Below are 20,984 nucleotides of genomic sequence, written 5' to 3' on the forward strand. Positions count from 1 at the left end.
GTCATCTGTGCTACTTTTATGGTGCCTTAACAGTACTCTTGAATCTTTTCAGAAGCTTTAGACACTTTGGGGACTAATTGGATGGAAAAGAGCGGCCAGTGCAGTATGCCTTGTGTGGTCTATTGAAAAAGATAACTGTAAGAGTTTGTACCAACTTGAGGGTGAATTCGCTGTTCTTTTATGTTCACTCAAAAAATAAACAAATAAATAAATAAAAGATGTTTGCTGTTTGTTCAAGCTACTTATTTGAAGTGTGAAGAAACAACACAATTCTTGAGCTTATTTGGGGGATAACTTAATTGTTTTATGTTAAATCCACTAAAGTTTGTAAAAATAAGATACTTAGGGCCCGTTTCCACTGAGTGGTACGATTTGGTACAGTTTGGTGCGCTTTTATGGCCATTTCCACTTTCAAAATGAACCAAAAAGCTAACCGTACTGTACCACTTTTTTGGTACCCTTTCGAAAGGGTACCTAGCACAACAAAAGGGTACCAAAAGGCAGAGCAAGACGTACAGTTGAATGCTACTGGTTTGCAGAGAAGCCTTACTAGCACACTGGTTTGCAGAGAAGCCTTACTAGCACAAGCAAAGAAAATGAAAAAACAAAGCAAGTGCCATTTTTATATAGACAGCCAAGACATTACATCATAATAATATATACATATAATAACAAGCCATGGTCCACCCAGGCTCAAACAAACCTTGTCGTTTTCTTGATGAACAGCCATAAGGCCAAGAAGAACAAAATCGTCCGTGTCCCGTAGTTGTTTTACGAGACCGTCAAGAAGTGTGAGTGGTTTCACTTTTTCCACAAAGCTCATGTCATCTTTATTTGAAATAATTAACTTCTTAAGCTGATAATAATAACATGCACATTATTATTGAAGAGCTTCTCACATCCAATCTTTTTCAGAAACGAACTAACACCGGAGTGAAGCCCAAAAAACAAAGGAGAAGCCGAAAAAAACAAAGGAGCAAATGATTCTTTCAGCAACCTAAGAGATGAACAAACTGCCATGTTTAACTATCATTGCCTTTTGGATTATTATGAACTCAAAACAACGGAATTACTTTCTAACCAGAGGTTACATGTGCTGGTGAAGATTAAAGATACAGATGAGAGGTTTGCTCTGACTGTGGGCTATGTTTTGTGTTGTTGTTTTTTTTTACCTAAATAAGGACCAAATGTAAGCTGTGTGTAGTTTTTTCTGTAATTGGTAACATATTGGAGACTGTAAGGGGCTGTATGTTTTCATATAAGTTGCATTTATTTATTTATTTTATATACTCGCAGATATTACAGTAGGCTATTTCCCATCATTGATCTGCATTTATAATAAAATCATGTTCATAGAAAGGTTAGTAATGAACATTTATACACAAGTATGTGTGTGTATAAAGTATCTGGTGTGTAAGAGTGCTTCTCATACGATATCTGAACGACCCATACAGCTTTAACATACTTTGACTTATCCTCAAGTGAGAATGACATCAACTTAAACATCGGTACCCTTTGGCAATGGAAATGCAAGCCTGAAAAAGGTGACTCATACCGACTCGTATTGTACTACTCAATGGAAATGGGCCTTTAGCCCTTATGTACTGTTGGGTTGATTTTAGGTATTAATTTGGCCATAACTTTCTCTGTGTTTCAGCAAATGGAATGATTTTTGGCAACAAATCTTATTTTTACAGATATTTTGGGAAAATGTTTTGAAACTTTTCAAAAAATTCAACAATACACTGGGCAAATTGACTACCCTTTCATTTAGTTTGTGGCTGCTTTTGCCCCATTGACTTCCATTATAATGGCATTTTTTGATTGCAATTCTATGACACCCTATATAGTCATGCATTTTTGATCATTTTTGGTTTTCCTTGTTTAAAAGAGGTACATTTACTAATTATTACTTTTAGCTTAGTTTCTGGATGGACTTATGTAGAATATTCAGTAAGGTTGGAGGGTGTTATGCGAGTGTGTGAGAGAGCTTTGTGCACTTATCTTGAACATTTATCACTTATTACTTGTGTTTGAGGAAAAAAATAAATAAAAAAATGAGCAGCATACTAAACATAGTGGGACCTATCATACACTCAGTGCAATGCTGCGCGAGGCGTGACAGAATTGTTGTTTGCTAGTTTCAGCTCGGCGCAAGAGTCCTTTTGACATTTTGCAGCACGCTGTTTTAAATAGCAAATGCATTGCGCTCATATGTGCGCCCATAGGCATTCTGGACTAAAAAAGGAGGCGTGTTAGGGCGCATTGCTGGCACATTGCTATTTTGATTAATTATAATAGACTGCACAATATTAAGAATAATAAGAATTTGCTTTTGTATAATGTTATTATTATTAGCAGTATTATTTATTATATGCATATTTATATTTGTTTTATTAAAAACAAGCTTAGATTTGCCCACCTGTCAGGTTTTAGACCACATGGGGCATAGCATGTGTATTTGTATATAACTCAGTTTTTTGACCACACTTCGTTATTATTGTTCATTTATTAGTTTGGTGGAAATTAAAACTGAATTTATAAATAGTTTTACAACAAATCTTTGCCCTTTATAAACAAGATTAGTTATGTATCGGCTAATGGATGTCTGTGCTTACAACACGTTTCCCTATCAATGAGAGTGAAAGTAATAAATGAGGAGGCTCATTCTCGGGCTACAGATGCTCTGTTTAACTGTTTTCTCGCTAGTGAAGTGTTCAGTTTTTCCACTTACAAAGTCCTCAATGTAAATAGCAAATGCTCTATGGTGCGACGCAACTGACTCTTAAAGGGAATGGGAGATGAGACTCTGATTGGTTTATTCTCAAAACACACTTATAACTCATTAAGAGAATAAGCTCATTCCTGTTAGACCATGCACCACAGCAAAGCAATTTTTCCGTCCTTAAAATAGCAAAAGTGGATTGGACCATGCACCTGGATTGTCAAAATCGGTCCCAGTAAGTGTATTTATGCACTCACAGTAACAATTGTTGTTTTACTCCATAGAACTTCAGGGCTATCTAAAAGGTTAAGGCTACCAACTGATGATCAACAGTAAAAATGATAAGTTTAACCTCTTCAAAACAGAGAGAAACGCCAACAATCAAGAATTCATGAATATTTGGTGTCATGGGTTTGCAATAAAAAACAATTGGTTATAATGGAAGCCAATGGGGCAAAAACACAAACATAACAAAAGGGTAGTCAATTTAAACAGTACACAAGGAAGAGTATAAATAAGTTACTTATTTGTTGTCTAACAAGAATCGATTGTGTGGAACCCACCATTTAATAACTATTTTAGCATTCCTATGAATAAAAAAAAAATATATATATATATATATATATATATATATATATATATATATATATATATATATATATATATATATATATATATATATATATGAGGTAACAACGGTAACCACTGAGCCACCATGCCACCCTTATTTATTTATTTATTTATACACCCTTACAAACGTTTAAGGTTTTTAAGGTTTTAAATTATAAGGTTAAGGATTTTGAAAAACTGCCATGGGAGGATTAAGCATAACAAAAATAATATGCGCCTTCCCGCAACTGTTGTAAACAATACCCAAAATCACATTTACGCAGATTTCCCCCCTATAATCACCTATGCCAGGACAACAATCTACTAAAGAAACGATAGCCTTTTCTCCAAACAGTTTGCTGTTAATGCAATTGTGCGTGTAATGGATCCCTAATTCAGTTTCAGGACGAACAGGAACACTTGTTCCACGATGACGCAACCTCCAAATCGAGCTTTTAATTGTTGCGTGTCAAATTATCTGCATTCTGATAACAGTGGTTAGAAAAGCCTTAGAAATCGTTTCTAATTATAGTGTACGTTTAGGCGTAAGTGGACAGATTATGAAATTGTAGGGTGTAATACTCAGCATGCTTCTCTTGTACCGGAAGACATCTCTCAGTTTCGCTTTATTTGCTGCTTACAAAAACAGCGAGTGTTTCCGCACCTTCCCCCAGGTGTTGATTGACCATTTATTAAATATGGAAGATTTGATGGCACGTGCGCTGATTGGATATTTGGTCCAGAGCTGTTTGACTGGCCTCTTCTGGTAAAACCCTAATCAGGAAGAGAGGAGCCGCAATCAAATGGAGAGGCTGCCGGGCTTCCTCTTGTTGCTAAGAGACAGGTGTAAAATGAAAGTTCTGCTCTGAAGGAGCATTTTCTGTAATTGTGACTGTTCTGAACAAAAACAGGTCATATCTTTCTTCCACAGTTTGAAGGTACAGGGGTCTATTGACAGTTTTTTGAATATCTGCCATATGCTGTCAAGCATGGCAAACACTGAGCTTTCTGCAAGTTCTGGGCTATTGCAGATAATGACTAGATCGCCGTTCAGTGTTCTGTGTTTGCTGTTAAATAGAAAAAGACCAATTATTGCTGGTGTTGCATATATCTAATTGACAGATAAGCATTTATATGTATATTACTAATGGTCAATATGATTTGAAGTACATGGATGAGCCTGAGATATTAGTTTCAGCAGTTGTTATCTGGGAATAACACAACGTGGCTCATTCTGAAAACGTAGCCCTATATACATTTCTAGAGATCTCGAATTATGTAGCCAGAAGTACCTATGGCTGCATTTTGTCTTAAACACATACACTATGCGATGGTATGATACCATTCCTTTACCTCTGTATGGACATTTTGTCCACTGTTGCCAGTTTGTCCAGTGGCTCTTTGAATAGGTCGGAGTATTTGAGATGCAGAGTGGAGTTAACCGTGACAACGGGGTTCGAGTCCAGCAAATAACAGTTTCAAAAAGCATTTAAGACAAAAACAAAAGCCAAAAAATTAAACATACAAGTAAATAATAGGGAGATAATGTGGTATAATCTGAAAATGTGGTTAAAATCAGGCTGCCGCAAGAGCTTTTCTTTTTCTGGATTGCTTTTCAAAACAATGCCGGTTGGATTTATGGAAGTGGGTGGGCTCTGGTCTATTGGTGCTTTGTAAAACACTGTGGGTAGGTTTTAGGGAAGCGGGTGGGTGGGGATATCGGTCGGTCAGTCAGTGAGTCAGTTAGTCAGTCAACAGTAGTCTCTGGATTTACGTTAGAAGAGCAGGCACGAATGGCACTTGCGAGATAAATTTGAGATCTCAAAAAACATACACGGGGGCCTTTGGCAGATTCTTGAAAACAAAAAAAAAAACTGCAAAAGAACGTAGCTCCTGGGACGCATTTGGCGCCCTCCAGAAATGTATATAGGGGTACGTATCAGAATAAGCGTGGGTTGGAATAAAATACCTTGAATATAGTAACTGACCAATCAGAATTAAGCATCCCAGAGAGCCATGTAGTAAATAAGATGTGCAAATACAGATGAAGTCAGAATTATTAGCCCCCCTGAATTATTAACCCCCCTGTTATTTTTTCCCCTAATTTCTGTTTATTTTATCTTTATCATGATGACAGTAAACAATATTTTACTATATATTTTTCAAGACACTTCTATACAGCTTAAAGACACTTCTATACAGCTTAAAGTGACATTTAAAGGCTTAACTACGTTTTTATATATATATATATATATATATATATATATATATATATATATATATATATATATATATATATATATATATATATATATATATATATATAAATGGATTTGTTAAACATCATTTGGAAAATATATAAAAAAAAATAAAATAAAATCCAAGGGGGGTGGGGGTATAATATATATAATACATAATATATATTTTATTTATTATAATAATATAATAAATAAAAGGGAGGGGGGGGGGGGTAATAATTCAGTCTGTATACACTCAAAAATGTCTTTTGGTGCTTGTTCAAATTCTACACAATTCTTGATTTTTAGGGACAACTTAATTGCTTTATGTTTAATTCATATAGATGTGTTAAAACAAATGATTAATATAACTTAATAAATTTGTGTAAAGACACCATGTGGAAATTGTGCAGATCCCAGCGGTTTTTACAGTATAAATAAATATGTAGATTTTTACATTGAGGTACATATATAAGTCAGAATTATAAGACCCCCCCCCCCCCCCCTTATTTTATTTATTTATTTATTTATGTATTTATTTTTTAAATATTTCCCAAATGATGTTTAACACAGCAAGGAAATTTTCATGTCTGATATAATTTTTTATTTTCTTCTAGAGAAAGTCTTATTTGCTTATTTGTAACTCCTGCCTAGTTAACCTAAATAACCTAGTTAAGCCTTTAAATGTCACTTTAAGCTGAATACTAGTATCTTGAAAGATATCTAGCAAAATAGTATTTACTGTCATCATGGCAAAGATAAAATAAACCAGTTATTAGAAATTAGTTATTAAAACTATTATGTTTTGAAATGTGTTGGAAGAAATCTTCTCTCCGTTAAACAGAAATCGGGGGGGAAATAAAGAGAGGGGCTAATAATTCTGACTTTATTATCTAACTACATGTAACTTCTGCTAAAAACACTGTGGATAATAATCTAAAAAATGAAAAAAAAAAAAAAAAAAAGGAAACTTTCACCAAGTAGAGCTTTGAGCAAATTCCCATTGATATTCACATATTCATGCCTCATTTAAAAACATTGCTCAAGAACAGCATTCTGACTTGGGTCAGAACTATTTTAGCAGAAAGCAACCATCCGTTGCCTCCATGACACTGCTTCTGTTAGATACATTCCATTTGCAAAACAGGTCCAGTTTCAATGGCGTCGCTATGTACAAATCGTTACTCTACTACTGTAAGTTTCATTAAAATCAAGCAAACTTCAACATATTGACTGCATTCTAAACGTATTACATTATCTTCACCTTATACACAAGTTCCTGAACAGATCAAATAAAACGTTCGAGGTTACAGAAGTAACCCTTCGTTCCCCGAGGAGGGGAACGGAAGTGCCATGAATGGGAGGATTCGGATCAGAAGCCGCTTATCTGGAGAGTATTGAACGGGCCAATGAATGAAATTAATTGGCAGCGTAAGCTTGCGCAGGTGTGCGACATCTGCAATCATCTCAGCATATAAGCACACCTGAAGCCAGCAGACGCCATCCTTTTAAGCTGAAGAGACTTTCAAACAGCTAAGGGACAGTCATTATGGCGACGGAATATGGCACTTCCGTTCCCCTCCTCGGGGAACGAAGGGTTACTTCTGTAACCTCGAACGTTCCCCTTCGGTTGGGGAACTTCAGTGCCATGAATGGGAGAATATGGAAAGCGCCATAATGACTGCACCTTACCAACACCCCCGATGAGGAGATAGTCAAGCAAGCGTGACGCACCCACATCATGGGGGGCGCGGTCCTCCAACGTGTCCCTGGCCCTAATTTATCCTACTTCAACAGAAGTTTTACGGATTTAGATATATTTTTTGGGAAGTCGTGAGCATCTAGATAATTCTAGGAAATACGACAGTACGTTGGGAAGCGTGCAATCCCGATAGGGAGGACGCTGCGGAGGCCATCCGTTACCCAAGGGGGGGATAGATGGCAGAATTTACCTATGGACTAGCCCTAAAAAGGGGGAGTACGCATAGCAAAGAGTGGTTAGCGGAGAGGGAAGACACGGGTCCGCCCAGGGGGGGGACTTAACCGTGGCGGAATAAGCATATGGGATCGCCTAGTGGGGATCACGCATAGCAGGCACCTATACCCAAAACGCGGGCTGACCAGCGGGCAGACCTACAACGTAGTGGGCCAGCAAGTGACTCCTCCGCTGAGTCAGTGCTGGGGGCCACGGAGGAATCTGCAGGGCTCACCTGACGGGGAACTTTACTGACAGATAAAAAAGGCGCACGTACCTCCGTGTTAGGGAGAATGGCGCAGCAAGCGTGTTTCAACACCCTACCGAGTTGTCTCCTCAATCACCAAAGGGTTACCTAATACCCTTGAGGAAACCGGCTCCACTCGCAGATTGTAAAACCTTGCAAATGTGTTGGGTGTCGCCCAGCCCGCAGCTCTACAGATGTCTGTTAGAGAGGCGCCGCGTGCATGCGCCCAAGAGGATGCAACGCTCCGAGTGGAGTGTGCACGTACTCCCGGGGGACACGGCTGACCTCGACTCGAATAAGCGAGTGAAATGGCATCCACAATCCAGTGGGATAATCTTTGTTTCGATACGGCACTTCCCTGCTGCCGACCGCCATAACAGACAAAGAGCTGCTCAGATGATCTAAAATTCTGAGTACGGTCCACATAAATGCGCAGAGCGCGAACTGGACAAAGTAAAGAAAGGGCTGGGTCTGCCTCCTCCGGGGGCAGCGCTTGCAGGTTCACTACCTGATCTCTAAAGGGGGTGGTAGGAACCTTGGGCACATAACCGGGGCGGGGTCTCAGGATAACGTGAGAGTAATCCGGCCCGAATTCCAGGCACGAGTCACTGACCGAAAATGCCTCCAGGTCCCCGACCCTCTTGATGGAGGCCAACGCAACCAGCAGAGCTGTCTTCAGGGACAGAAATCTTAGAGATACTGATTCGAGTGGCTCAAAGGGATCGGATCGCAGACTCGTGAGAACGAGGGCGAGATCCCAAGAGGGCATGAGAGGGGGGCGAGATGGATTAATTCGCCTAGCACCCCTAAGGAACTGGATGACCAGGTTATGCTTTCCCACGGTGCCGCCAGCTACCGCGCTATGATAAGCGGAGATGGCGGCCACGTAAACCTTGAGAGTGGAGGGCGACAGCCTGCTGTCCAACTTCTCTTGAAGGAAAGAGAGCACAACACTAATCTGGCAATTTCGGGGGTCTTCTCTGCGAGAGACGCACCATTCAGTGAATAGACTCCACTTCAGGGCGTAGGCGCGCCTCGTGGAGGGGGCTCTAGCCTGAGTGATGGTATTAACCACCGCAGTCGGTAGGTTACCTAAGTCTTCCTCGCGTCTAGGGACCACACGTGGAGGTTCCAAAGATCGGGGCGAGGGTGCCAGATGGTGCCCTGTCCCTGAGAGAGTAGGTCCTCTCTCAAAGGGATCCGCCAGGGGAGGGCCGTCGCGAGGAGTGAGAGCTCTGATATCCAGGTCCGGTTGGGCCAAAGGGGCGCAACTAGCAGAACCTGTTCCTCGTCCTCCCTGACCTTGCACAGAAACTGCGCGAGCAGGCTCACTGGGGGAAACGCATACTTGCGCATGCCCCGAGGCCAGCTGTGGGCCAGTGCATCCGTGCCGAGAGAGCCCTCGGTCAGGGAAAAAAAACAACTGGCAGTGAGCGTTCTCGGGGGAAGCAAACAGATCGATCTGGGCCTCCCCGAATCGCGCCCATATCAGCTGAACAGACTCGGGGTGGAGTCTCCATTCTCCAGGGCGTAACAGCTGTCGTGAGAGCGCATCGGCTGCACGATTGAGCGTGCCTGGGACGTGAATGGCGCGCAGCGATTTCAGCCGCGGGTGACTCCAGAGGAGCAGACGGCGGGCGAGCTGAGACATGCGGCGAGAGCGCATACCCCCCATGCGGTTGATATACGCCGCCGCCGCCGTACTGTCCGTCCTGACCAGCACGTGTTGCCGCTCCAGCACCGGTAAAAAGCGGTGGAGAGCGAGGAACACTGCCAACAGCTCTAGGCGATTGATATGCCAATGCAGCTGGGCACCCTTCCAGAGGCCCGCAGCCGCATGCCCGCGACACACGGCCCCCCAACCCGTGTTGGAAGCGTCTGTTGAAACAACAACATGGCTGGACGCCTGTCCTAGAGGCACACCGGCCTGTAGGAACGAGGGGTCGTTCCAAGGGCTGAGGGCGCGGCGACACAGCGCAGTAACCGAGACCCGGTGTGTGCCCGCGTGCCATGCGCGTCTGGGGACCCGATCGTGAAGCCAGTGCTGAAGTGGTCTCATATGGAGCAACCCGAGCGGCGTGACGGCGGCTGCGGATGCCATATGCCCCAGGAGCCTCTGAAAGAACTTCAGTGGGACCACTAGTTTGCTGTCGAGCTCCCTCAGACAGTTCAGCAACAGGCGAGCGCGTTCCTCGGAGAGGTGCGCTACCATGGTGATCGAGTCCAGCTCCATCCCGAGAAAAGAAATCCTCTGCACGGGGGCGAGTTTGCTCTTTTCTCGGTTGACCTGAAGCCCCAGTAGGCGGAGATGCCGAAGCACCTCGTCCCTGTGCATAATCAATTGCTCCCGCGAGTGGGCTAAAATCAGCCAGTCGTCGAGATAATTGAGTATGCGAATGCCCGCGAGCCGAAGGGGCGCTAGGGCACCCTCCGCGAGTTTGGTGAAGACCCGCGGAGACAGAGAGAGCCCGAAGGGGAGGACCTTGTACTGCCACGCTCGACCCTCGAACGCAAACCGCAGAAATTGGCGGTGGCGTGGAAGAATGGAGACATGGAAATACGCGTCCTTCAGGTCTATGGCTGCAAACCAATCCCGAGGACGAACGCATTGGAGAATGCGCCTCTGCGTGAGCATTCTGAACGGCAGCTTGTGCAGACAGCGGTTCAAAACGCGCAGATCTAGGATTGGCCGTGACCCACCGCTCTTTTTGGGTACGATGAAGTATGGGCTGTAAAACCCACTCTCCATCTCGGCTGGAGGAACCGGCTCGATTGCACCCTTCGCCAGGAGGGCAGCAATCTCCTCTCGCAAGACAGGGGCGGACAGGGGGTTGACCCTGGAGAAATACACGCCCGTAAACTTGGGGGGCCGTTTCGCGAACTGAATCGCGTAACCGAGTCTGATTGTGCGTATGAGCCACCGCGAGGGGCTGGCCCGCGCTAACCAGGCAGGCAGAGCCCTCGCTAATGGAGTCATCGCTACAATCGCTGACGTACCAGCGGTGGGGCAGCGCGGAGTGGGTGTGCTGATCCGGGAAGCACGAGGGTCCCGCGGAAAAGCTGGAGGAGAGCGATTCGCTCTGGCTCCGCACCCTGACTCCGGAGAGGGGGCTGGAGGGCTGAGGGAAGGGAGACCGTCCCCCCAGCGCTCGTGAGCCACTGGCGAAGCACGTAGAGTCTGCGAGCCGGAAGGCAGCGCGTCCCGGACTGGCAGAACTCGTGCAGTCACATCCGGGGAAGGGAAAAAGTGCTCTTTTACTGATGTTTTGGTGGCACTGAAAAGTACCGTTGTTATCGGGGCCCCGCCCTCCAGCGGGGAAAGAGCAAGTTTCCTCTTCTCCGGATGGCCTGTCTCAGGGACGCTTCGCGGTCCGTTTACCGGACTTAACGGCGCCCTGGGCAGGAGGGGCTGCCTGCTTTCGAGGTGAACGCCGCGCCCGCTTGGCCGGAGGCGCAGGCGGGGGCGGGGCAGCACTCGTTGGCGGGCGCCCTCGGCGAGGAACAGCGGAGGTGGATGGCTCGGCGGGCGGAGCGGGCTTACGGCCACGCCGATAGATGACATTGCCCATCGCATCCGACTGCTCTTTCACCGCCTTGAATTCCTGGGTGAATTCACCGACGGTGTCGCCGAACAGGCCAGCCTGGGATATGGGCGAGTCAAGAAAGCGAACTTTGTCAACGTCGCGCATATCGGCCAGGTTTAGCCAGAGGTGGCGTTCCTGAACCACAAGTGTGGACATCGTCCTCCCCAGCGCACACGCGGCGGACTTAGTAGTCCGAAGAGCATAGTCGGTCGCGGTGCGCAGCTCATGTAATAAGCTTGGGTTGGACCCGCCCTCGTGCAGCTCGGCCAGCGCCTGCGCTTGGTAGCGCTGGTAGGTGGCCATCGCGTGCAAAGCAGAAGCAGCCTGGCCCGCAGCCTTATAAGCTCTGGCTCCGAGGGAGGCAGACAACCTACAGGCTTTGGACGGGAGGCGGGGCAAACCCCGCCACGTAGAGGCGCCGCGCGGACAAAGATTGACCGCGATAGCGCGCTCCACTGACGGGATCGCCTCATACCCCCTGGCAGCTCCGCCGTCAAGGGCGGTGAGGGCGGAGGCACTCGCAGCACGGGCAGAGAAAGGTGCCCTCCAGGACTGCGTGAGCCTACTGTGCACTTCCGGGAAGAAGGGGACGAGAGGCTTCGAAGGCTTCGCCTTCTGGTCCTCTACGTAGCACCCATCTAGTCGGTCCGGCCGCGGAGCTGGGGGATAAACCATCTCCAACCCCACGGCCGAAGCAGCCCGGGAAAGCACGGCTAACATGTCCGCTTCAGGATCCGATTTGACAGCGCTCACCTGCCCGGAGGGGGCGAGCGGGTCCGGATCTTCGTCGGACAGTGAAAGCCCACCCTCCGATGCCGCGGAGGACATCTGATCTCCGGTGTCAGCGAGTGTGAGAGCTACCATCTGGTTAGACGGATCACTCTCACCACCCGAAGCTTGGATGGAGCGCCGTGAGGAGCGAGAGGTCCGCGAGCCCGTGGGCGGCGGATTAGCTCTCTTGCGAAAGTTAGCCGCGATCTTAGCTGTGCAACGGTCATGGCATCGCAATGACGACATGAACCGCCCGCGAGCACCGCATTAACATGCTGGACCCCCAAACATGCAATGCAGTGATCGTGTCCATCATCCGGAGACAGGAAACCCCCGCATCCAGAAACGCACAGTCGGAGCGCCATCCTGAAAAGGACGTGCTGCACGACTGTGTTGCTCTTTTAGGAAAGTTGCAACTATACGCACCGCTCTGGAGGACCGGACCCAAAGAACCGCAGGCAAGGGAGTAACCCAGCTCGACCGTCTGCCACCGCGAAGACCCACTCTGGACCGGGAGACACACTCGTTCGCTCTGAAGTGCTGATCAGCAAGAGGAACCCTCATCGACTCACTCAGAAAGGATCTGAAGCGAAAAGGATGGCGTCTGCTGGCTTCAGGTGTGCTTATATGCTGAGATGATTGCAGATGTCGCACACCTGCGCAAGCTTACGCTGCCAATTAATTTCATTCATTGGCCCGTTCAATACTCTCCAGATAAGCGGCTTCTGATCCGAATCCTCCCATTCATGGCACTGAAGTTCCCCAACCGAAGGGGAACCCATTATAAATATGCTGTCATGTAAATGTTTACATCCAGGTGCATGTTCTGCTCTGAAGGAGCATTTGCCGTAATTGTGACTACAGTGTGAAGGTAAAGGAGTCAATTCACAAGTTTTCTGAGATATCTGCCATATGTCGTTAACCACGGCAAACACAGAGCTTTTTGAAATTCTGAAATTATTACTGACACTGCTGTGAAATTTCCAAAGAAAGAAAATTAAACCAAGTGGAGCCTTTGAGCAAATTCACATTCATATTCACATATTCATGACTCATTTAAAAAACATTGCTCAAGAAACTTGGGCCAGAAAGGGCTTAAACTGTGTTTAGCAAATGGTTTAATTTCTGTTTCCCTTTGCACAAGGTTTAGGAACATTTTTCCCTGACAGACTAAGCATATTTGCGCACAATTTGCCAGTCGCGCTAGGAAAACACTTAATTCGGGAACTGTTAATTCCAGCAAAACTCTCTTTGCTCTTTTTAAAGCTTCACTCAGACATGGACACGGAAGATGGAAATGTGAAGTACGTCCTCACCGGAGAAGGAGCTGGAACTGTTTTCGAGATTGATGAGAACTCAGGCGATATTCATGCCACCAGGAGGCTTGACAGGGAAGAGAAAGCGTCGTACACTCTGAGCGCTAAAGCCGTCAACAAAACCTCTGGACAGGATCTGGAGAGGGCCTCCGAATTCATCATCAAAATCCATGACATCAATGACAACGAGCCAAAGTTCGCCAAGGACACCTACGTGGCCAGCGTATCTGAGATGTCCAATGTTGGTGAGTTCAACATGTTCCTGTCAGATTCACAAAGATGAAAGGCTCAGTTCACCCAAAAATGAAAACTCGGTCAACATTCGATTTACTTCTACCAGAGTTATTTGAGTTGCTTTATTCTGTTGAATGTTGAAATGTGATAACAATTGACTCTAGAAGTGAATAGCTACCGGCTTCCAACATTCTTCAAAATATGTTTTGTTTTCGGTAAACAATAAATAAATAAATACAAGATCTCATAAAGGTTTAGAATTACATAAGGGCGTGTAAAAAGTGCAAAAAAATACATTTCTGGGGGAAAAACTATTGTTTCAATTCTGTCAAAGATAAAAAATGTACTGTTATGGGTTTTACGCAATGTTTATTCTTTATATAAAGTCCCTGATTTGTACATACTGTACTCTACCTGACAAAAGTCCTGTATCCTATCCAAGTTTTTGGAACAACAAATAATAAGTTGACTTCTAGTTGATCATTTGATATCAGAAGGGGCTTTTATGAAAGGCAAAGGCCTCTAGATTACGCTTATTTTACCAAAATAAAATATGATCATGTTTTTAAATAGATTTTCAATACATCTCTACAAAGATTCAAATAACTGATTAATAAAGTCATCTGGAATGGCAAAGAAAGCGTTCCTGCAGCACTCCCAGACTTCATCAAGATTCTTTGGATTCAACTTCAATGCCTTCTCCTCCATTTTACCCCAGACATGCTCAATGCTCCACATCATACTTCCTGAAAGCAAAGAAGGTCAAGGTGCTCCAGGATTGGCCAGCCCAGTCACTAGAAATGAACATTATTGAGCATGTCTGGGGTAAGATACAGGAGGAAGCATTGAAGATGAATCCAAACAGACTATGAACTCTAGGAGTCCCGCAAGAACTATTGCTATTCCAGTATTTTTTATTTGAGTCATTGCAGAGATGTATGGATGCAGTCCTCCAAGCTCATGGGAGTCATCCACAATGTTAATTATTTCTCCACTGCACCATGACTTTATTCTATAATGTACATTATTTATGTTAAGTGACAAGACTTTTGTCTAAGCAAAGTCAGACCTTTTCATATTATATATAGACCGATCATATTCAGTTTTAATAAAATAAGCATAATCTTGAGGCCTTTGCCTTTCATATAAGCCACTTCTGATAGCAAATGATCAACTAGAAGTCAAGTTACTATTTGTTGTTCCTAAAACGTTAATAGGCAACAAGGCTTTTGTCAGGTAGTGTATGAATGATGAAAAAATAGCTAGCATCAAATAAGCATACACACATACAGCCATACATTTATAATTAAACAAAACTCACGAATACATCAAGACCAGTACTTTTAAAAACACAATGCATTTATGTTTATTTTTACATGCAGGTGCAAGTTTTTCACTACATCAATAACAATAATCACACACTCACTCGCACTGGAATCTCTTTAATGCCAACGTGCAATTTAAAATGATTGTGCGTAGAGCAGAAATACGGCATGCATGTTTAACGAACAATCAAAACTGTCTCCATTGTGACAAGCAAAGTGACATTGGCCAATAAAGAGCGAGAAAATGGAAAACGCTTTATTTCAGCCACTTAATCAATGCTGATTAAAACTATGACAAACATTCAACTTCACGTGATTTGCAGGAGGATAAAGATCTTACAATATCCCGTCTAAATTCGTTCAATTATCAGTGATTTTAAAGCCATTAAGAGCAACGCGGAGAATCAAAGTGAATGAACGGGATGCAGCAAGCTGAAATCAATTACTCTTCATGAAGCAACAAATTAACCCGCAGGTTTATCTCAAATGAATCAAAACTCATTTGCAGTTCCGACAAAAACAAGGCAGCCGTTTTTGATTAAAGATTTTGTGCTATGATAAGATAATCATTGCGGATCTTAATCATTGTGACCCGGCAAATGAATCAAAGATTAATCACTGGGAAATGAGCAAATTATGCTTGAAGTGGTCCTGGCGTACCTGTTTGTGTTTGTCAATTCATAAAGCGCTGTTTTGTGAACGCTTGACACAAAGTATGTGTCAAAGGTTACTCAACGAGATTACAAAACAAGAAAACCAATTAAATCTTTTCACATTTTTTACTTTTGCCTCTTTGACACATTGCTAATGATTAGAGGAGAGAGGTGTAAAGTGTGTCAGTGTGTGAGACAACTCGTCCCCTTCAGTACAATTTCATGCCATCGTGTGTTTAGAAAATGGCCCATCAAATATAACTGTGTGACTGAAAGGGACACATAAAACATTATTGGATTTGATCTTAATTATTATTACTATTATTGTTGAAAGAAGTATTTATAGTTGTAATTATACATTCAAATTGCTTTGCAAAACATTATTTTAACAAAATATAAGTTAATAATGAATTATTATTATTATTATTATTATTATTATTATTATTATTATTATTATTATTGTTGTTGTTGTTGTTGTTGTTGTTACTACTAATACCACTACTATTATTAGTGGTTGTATTAGTTTGTATATCCTCCAGTATTTTTACAAAAATAACCAGATATGTTTTATGCATCATTATTATTATTATTATTATTATTATTATTATTATTATTATTATTATTATTATTATTAAATAAACATATAATTATCATTAATGTTCATGGTATTATTATTAATAATAATGATGATAATAATAATAATAATAATAATAATAATAATAATAATAATAATAATAATAATAGTCATAATAATAATAATAAAATAATAATGATGATGATGATGATAATAATAATAATAATAATAATAATAATAATAATAATAATAATAATAATAATAAGAAGAAGAAGAAGAAGAAGAAGGAGAAGAAGAAGGAGAAGAAGAAGAAGAAAAAGAAGAAGAAGAAGAAGAAGAAGAAGAAATGCTGTTGTTGTTGTTGTTGTTGTTGTTGCTGCTGTTATTATTATTATTATTATTATTATTATTATTATTATTATTATTATTAACAATTTCAATGATAATTTTCTCATCATTTAATAATTATAACATTACTATTAATTATTATTATTATTATCATTATTATTATTATTATTATTATTATTATTATTATTATATACTAAAAAAAATCTTGAAGTGCTCCAATGTCTGAACAACATTAAATAAAGAATGAACAAGCAAGTCTGAATACTACTTATCTTCAGGAATGGGCAGTATTTATGATACATGTATTTCAAATACGCATTTCAAATACAAAATGGTATTTTCTAATTTGTATTTGATGGGGTTTATGAAAATGGGCTATTTTTTTGTATCAAAATGCTTTAGTGTCTTGAATTTTTGTATTTTTAAAATACTTTTTAATAAGTCTACAAGATGGCGTCATAAAATGTCTCCTCAGATTGGTGCTTTCTCAGTTATTTGCATAGGCTTGAGATCAGAACAGAAAATTCATCAAGAAGGTGGTCAATGCTTGAATGGAAACTATGGAACACACATAAAGAAAATAACAGACAATTGGCAGGGATATATTTGGGAGCAAATCAACTATCACTGAAAATAGTGTCCCAGCAAACATTTAAACATTCGATAACCGTTGGAAAGGTGTCCCTGCAACACGTTCCATCACTGAAATGGTGTCGTGTTCGTCTTCTGGACGTGAATAAAATGTATTTTCTGCACATCCTCAGAACGTATAAATAAGCCATACTCCGGTTTTTTACAAGACGTATTGCTTTGTTCAAAATGTATACAAACATTAAAGAGAAACAAACGTTTATGAATACCTCCTCAAGTACAGGAGTAGAGGTGAATGAGGTGGCAGAGAAGCTGACTTTAACTTGCTCAGAGAAATGCTGTCAAACATTGTTTACTTCACTAAGTGTTTTAATGATGAAGGGATTAATTGAACAGGCCTATTGATAAAGGGTTTGCAAAGAAATTTCATGCTCCCTTGTAAAAGTATTTTATTTTGATACTTGCTGTGGCTGCCGTATTTTGCAGTTTATTTTGATACATGTAAAATTGAGGTATTTGGTATTTTATTTTAAAATACATTTTAATGTATTCATGCCCATCCCTTATCATATTAATTATCTAACTTCTTAGTAAATAAATTACTAAATAAATAAACATTACACCTTCCTCCACAACAGACAAAAACATAAGCTTGATTGAAAGTCTTATTACCTGTACACCAATGGTTAATTGTTAAGCTGGTTATTGTAGTCTAGTTAACACCTTCCACTACAGCATCTAGACCTAGCAAAACACCTTTCTCCATCCGAAAAGTAGGCGCGCTGTCTGACGAAATGGGGAAAAAAGTTAGCAAGCAACATGCTGTCACAAATCACAAATATTTCATTATATTACAGCAGATGCTTCGCTCGTGCCTAATATTTTCTGAAGCATGAAATGGACTAATATTTCTCCCTGTCTGCTGCCTTTCACATCACTACATATAGCAAAAGGATTTGGGACTATTTCCATTCTGGCGGTCAATCAGCACCGTCGTCACGTCTTTGTCGTGACATTTCCAATGCGACGCCAAAAATGAAATGTGCTATTAAAGCGTAAAGGATTTCAAATTTCTGTTAAGTTGCGAACGTCTCAGTGGAGAATAGATCTTAATGCTGGCGTGTTTGTTGAAAGATGGATCCCCGAGGCGTGAAACACTAGTCATCCTTTCAGACAAATGCAAGACCACTCCATTCCAGCTTCAGGGACTCTCAGTTGGATTCTTACATTACAGCGGCTGATCTCCTTCATGTCTCCGCCGTCGAGACTTTCAAAGCACCTGTGTTTTACAAGCTGAGAACACGCAAACATGGCAAGCCAGCTTGACTTTTATTCATTCACAGGATATGAGTTCTTGATATAGACGATTGGGTTTGAATGGCAGCCAACTAGTAAGAATACAGATCTTAATATAACAAATAGCCATTAATACTAGTTGAAGTCTAAGTGCTCTATGGTAACGATCTAGGTGCAAAGTTCAAAGCGCAAAAGCGTTTAGGGTGTGTCAGAAACCACTTTTGCAATTTTAAGGATGGAAAAATCCGTTCTGTGCCACGTAGCATGGTCTAACAGGGTTGAGCTTATCCTTTTAATGAGTTAAAGGTGTATTTTGAGAATAAACCAATCAGTCTCATCTCCCATTCCCTTTAAGAGTTAGTTGCGTCGCACCATGGCGCATTTGCTATTTACATGGAGGACTTTGTAAGTGGAAAAACTGAACATTTCACTAGCAAGAAAACAGTTAAAGCATCTAAAGCATGAGAATGAGAGATGATTCTCCTCATTCTTTACTTTCACTCTCTTTCGTAGATAAGGAAAGGTGTTGTACACACAGACATCCATTAGCCTACATCAGTGGTCACCAAACTTATTCCTGGAGGGCCGGTGTCCAGCAGATTTTAGCTCCAACCCTAATCAAACACACCTGAACAAGCTCATCAAGATCTTACTAGGTATACTTGAAACATTCAGACAGGTGTGTAGAGGCAAGATGGAGCTAAACCCTGCAGGGACACCGGCCCTTCAGGACCAGGATTGGTGACCCCTGGCCTACATAATTAATTTTGTATGTTAAGCGCAAATATTTGTTTCAAAACTATTTTTAAATTCAGTTCTAATTTCCAGCAAACAAATAAAGGAACAATAATAACGAAGTGTGATCAAAAAACTGAGTTATATCCAAATACACATGCTGTGCTCCATATGGTCCAAAACCTGACAGGTGGGCAAATCTAGCCTTGTTTTTAATAAACAAATATAAATATGCATGTAATAAATAGTACTACTAATAATAATAACATTATACAAAAGCAATGTTAAGAATAAACTGAAAAAACGCCCCCCGAGATGAAGAAGACATAAAGGCGGCAGTGGTTTTTATATTTATGTAGAAAGTAATCATTTTTACTATATTTTATTCCTTTAATTCTTTTCCATTTGTAAAGATAATTGCATGTTGCTGTACATCCAGTGTGTATTAAGCAATGTGTATGGGAGGCGCACAACTAACGCGCTCTGCGCTGGACTTTAGACCTGCTCTTAGCTGGTTTATTGTGCAGTCTATTTTAGTTCCTCAAAATAGCAACGTCCCAACAATGCGCCTTAACACACCTCTTATCTAGACCGAAACACCCATGAGTCCACAAAGTATGTCAATGTATGTCTTTATCTACAATTCAGGTTGAATATCAGCAAACTTGCGAGAATATTTGATAAAACAATGAAAAAAAACAATTGACACTAGAAAAAAACATGTCTTGATATCAAGAATGAGAGATTTTAATTGGTCAACGATTCTGGTTGAATGAAAGCCAACTAGCAAAAATATAGAGCTTGATATAAAAAAATAGCCATCGATACTAGTAGAAATCCAAATCTTGATATCAGAGAGCATTTTAATTGTTGATAATGCCCTGTAAAAATTCATTAGTTACTTTAAAAAACTGTGTAAACCCATTGCCTTAAGAAGCAACAAGTTGATTTTACTTTAAAAAGCCAGTAAACCCTTTCCAGAAATGGGTTGTGACTGGAAGGGCATCAGCTGCGTAAAAACGTGCTGTATAAGTTGGCGGTTCATTCCATTGTGGTGACCCCGGATTAATATAGGGACTAAGCCGACAAGAAAATGAATGAATGAAGACAGTATACCCATTAACTTTTATAATCATGCACATAGATGGTTTACCTAATAATTATAAGACAACGAGTTTATTCTCTTTTTTTAAGTAAAGTCAACTCATGGCATTTCATAGTGTGCATTTTATTATCAATGATTCAGGTTAAATGGCAGCCAACTAGCAAAAATACAGAGCTTGATTTAAAAAAAAAAAAAAAAAAAAAAAAGTTGATTCTAGTAGAAATCCAAGTCTTGATATCAAGAAATTGTATTTACACTAGTTAAATGCCACCAAATAAGTTGATTTTAGTTGGAATTCCAATTTCACATTTAAAAAAATCTATTATTGCTAGTAAAACCCTTTATTTTTGATATTAATAATTCCAAACTCAGTACAACTGTCTATTCTTGATATTCATTCATTCATTCATTTTCGGGCTTATTTCATTTATTAATCAGGGGTCGCCACGGCAAAATAAATAGGCTTATTAAAAAAAAAAAAAACGTAGCACTATTTACATTTCTGGAGATGGCAAATTAAGTAGCCAGAGCAACATATGGCTGCATTTACTAATTCTACGGCGTGGTATGGGGCCATTTCATTTTCATGCTTACCAGCTGACCACTAACCTCATAATGGATGGCTTTCCTGCTTTTACCATGTACATCGATGTGGAAGG

The 20,984-nt window shown here is 41.4% G+C and overlaps 1 protein-coding gene across 3 annotated transcripts in view; it reads left to right on the forward strand.

Moving 5' to 3' along the window:
• cdh10b (cadherin 10, type 2b (T2-cadherin)) overlaps nucleotides 1-20,984 on the forward strand; it is a 127,902-nt gene that overhangs the window by 45,591 nt on the left and 61,327 nt on the right. For all 3 annotated transcript variants that reach the window (XM_073918833.1, XM_073918831.1, XM_073918832.1), the window contains exon 3: nucleotides 13,415-13,709. In XM_073918833.1, coding sequence (XP_073774934.1) covers nucleotides 13,415-13,709 — 295 coding nt within the window. The remainder of the gene's footprint in view (nucleotides 1-13,414; nucleotides 13,710-20,984) is intronic.

Source organism: Danio rerio, chromosome 12, assembly GCF_049306965.1.
Source record: "Danio rerio strain Tuebingen ecotype United States chromosome 12, GRCz12tu, whole genome shotgun sequence".
Lineage (NCBI taxonomy): Eukaryota > Metazoa > Chordata > Actinopteri > Cypriniformes > Danionidae > Danio > Danio rerio.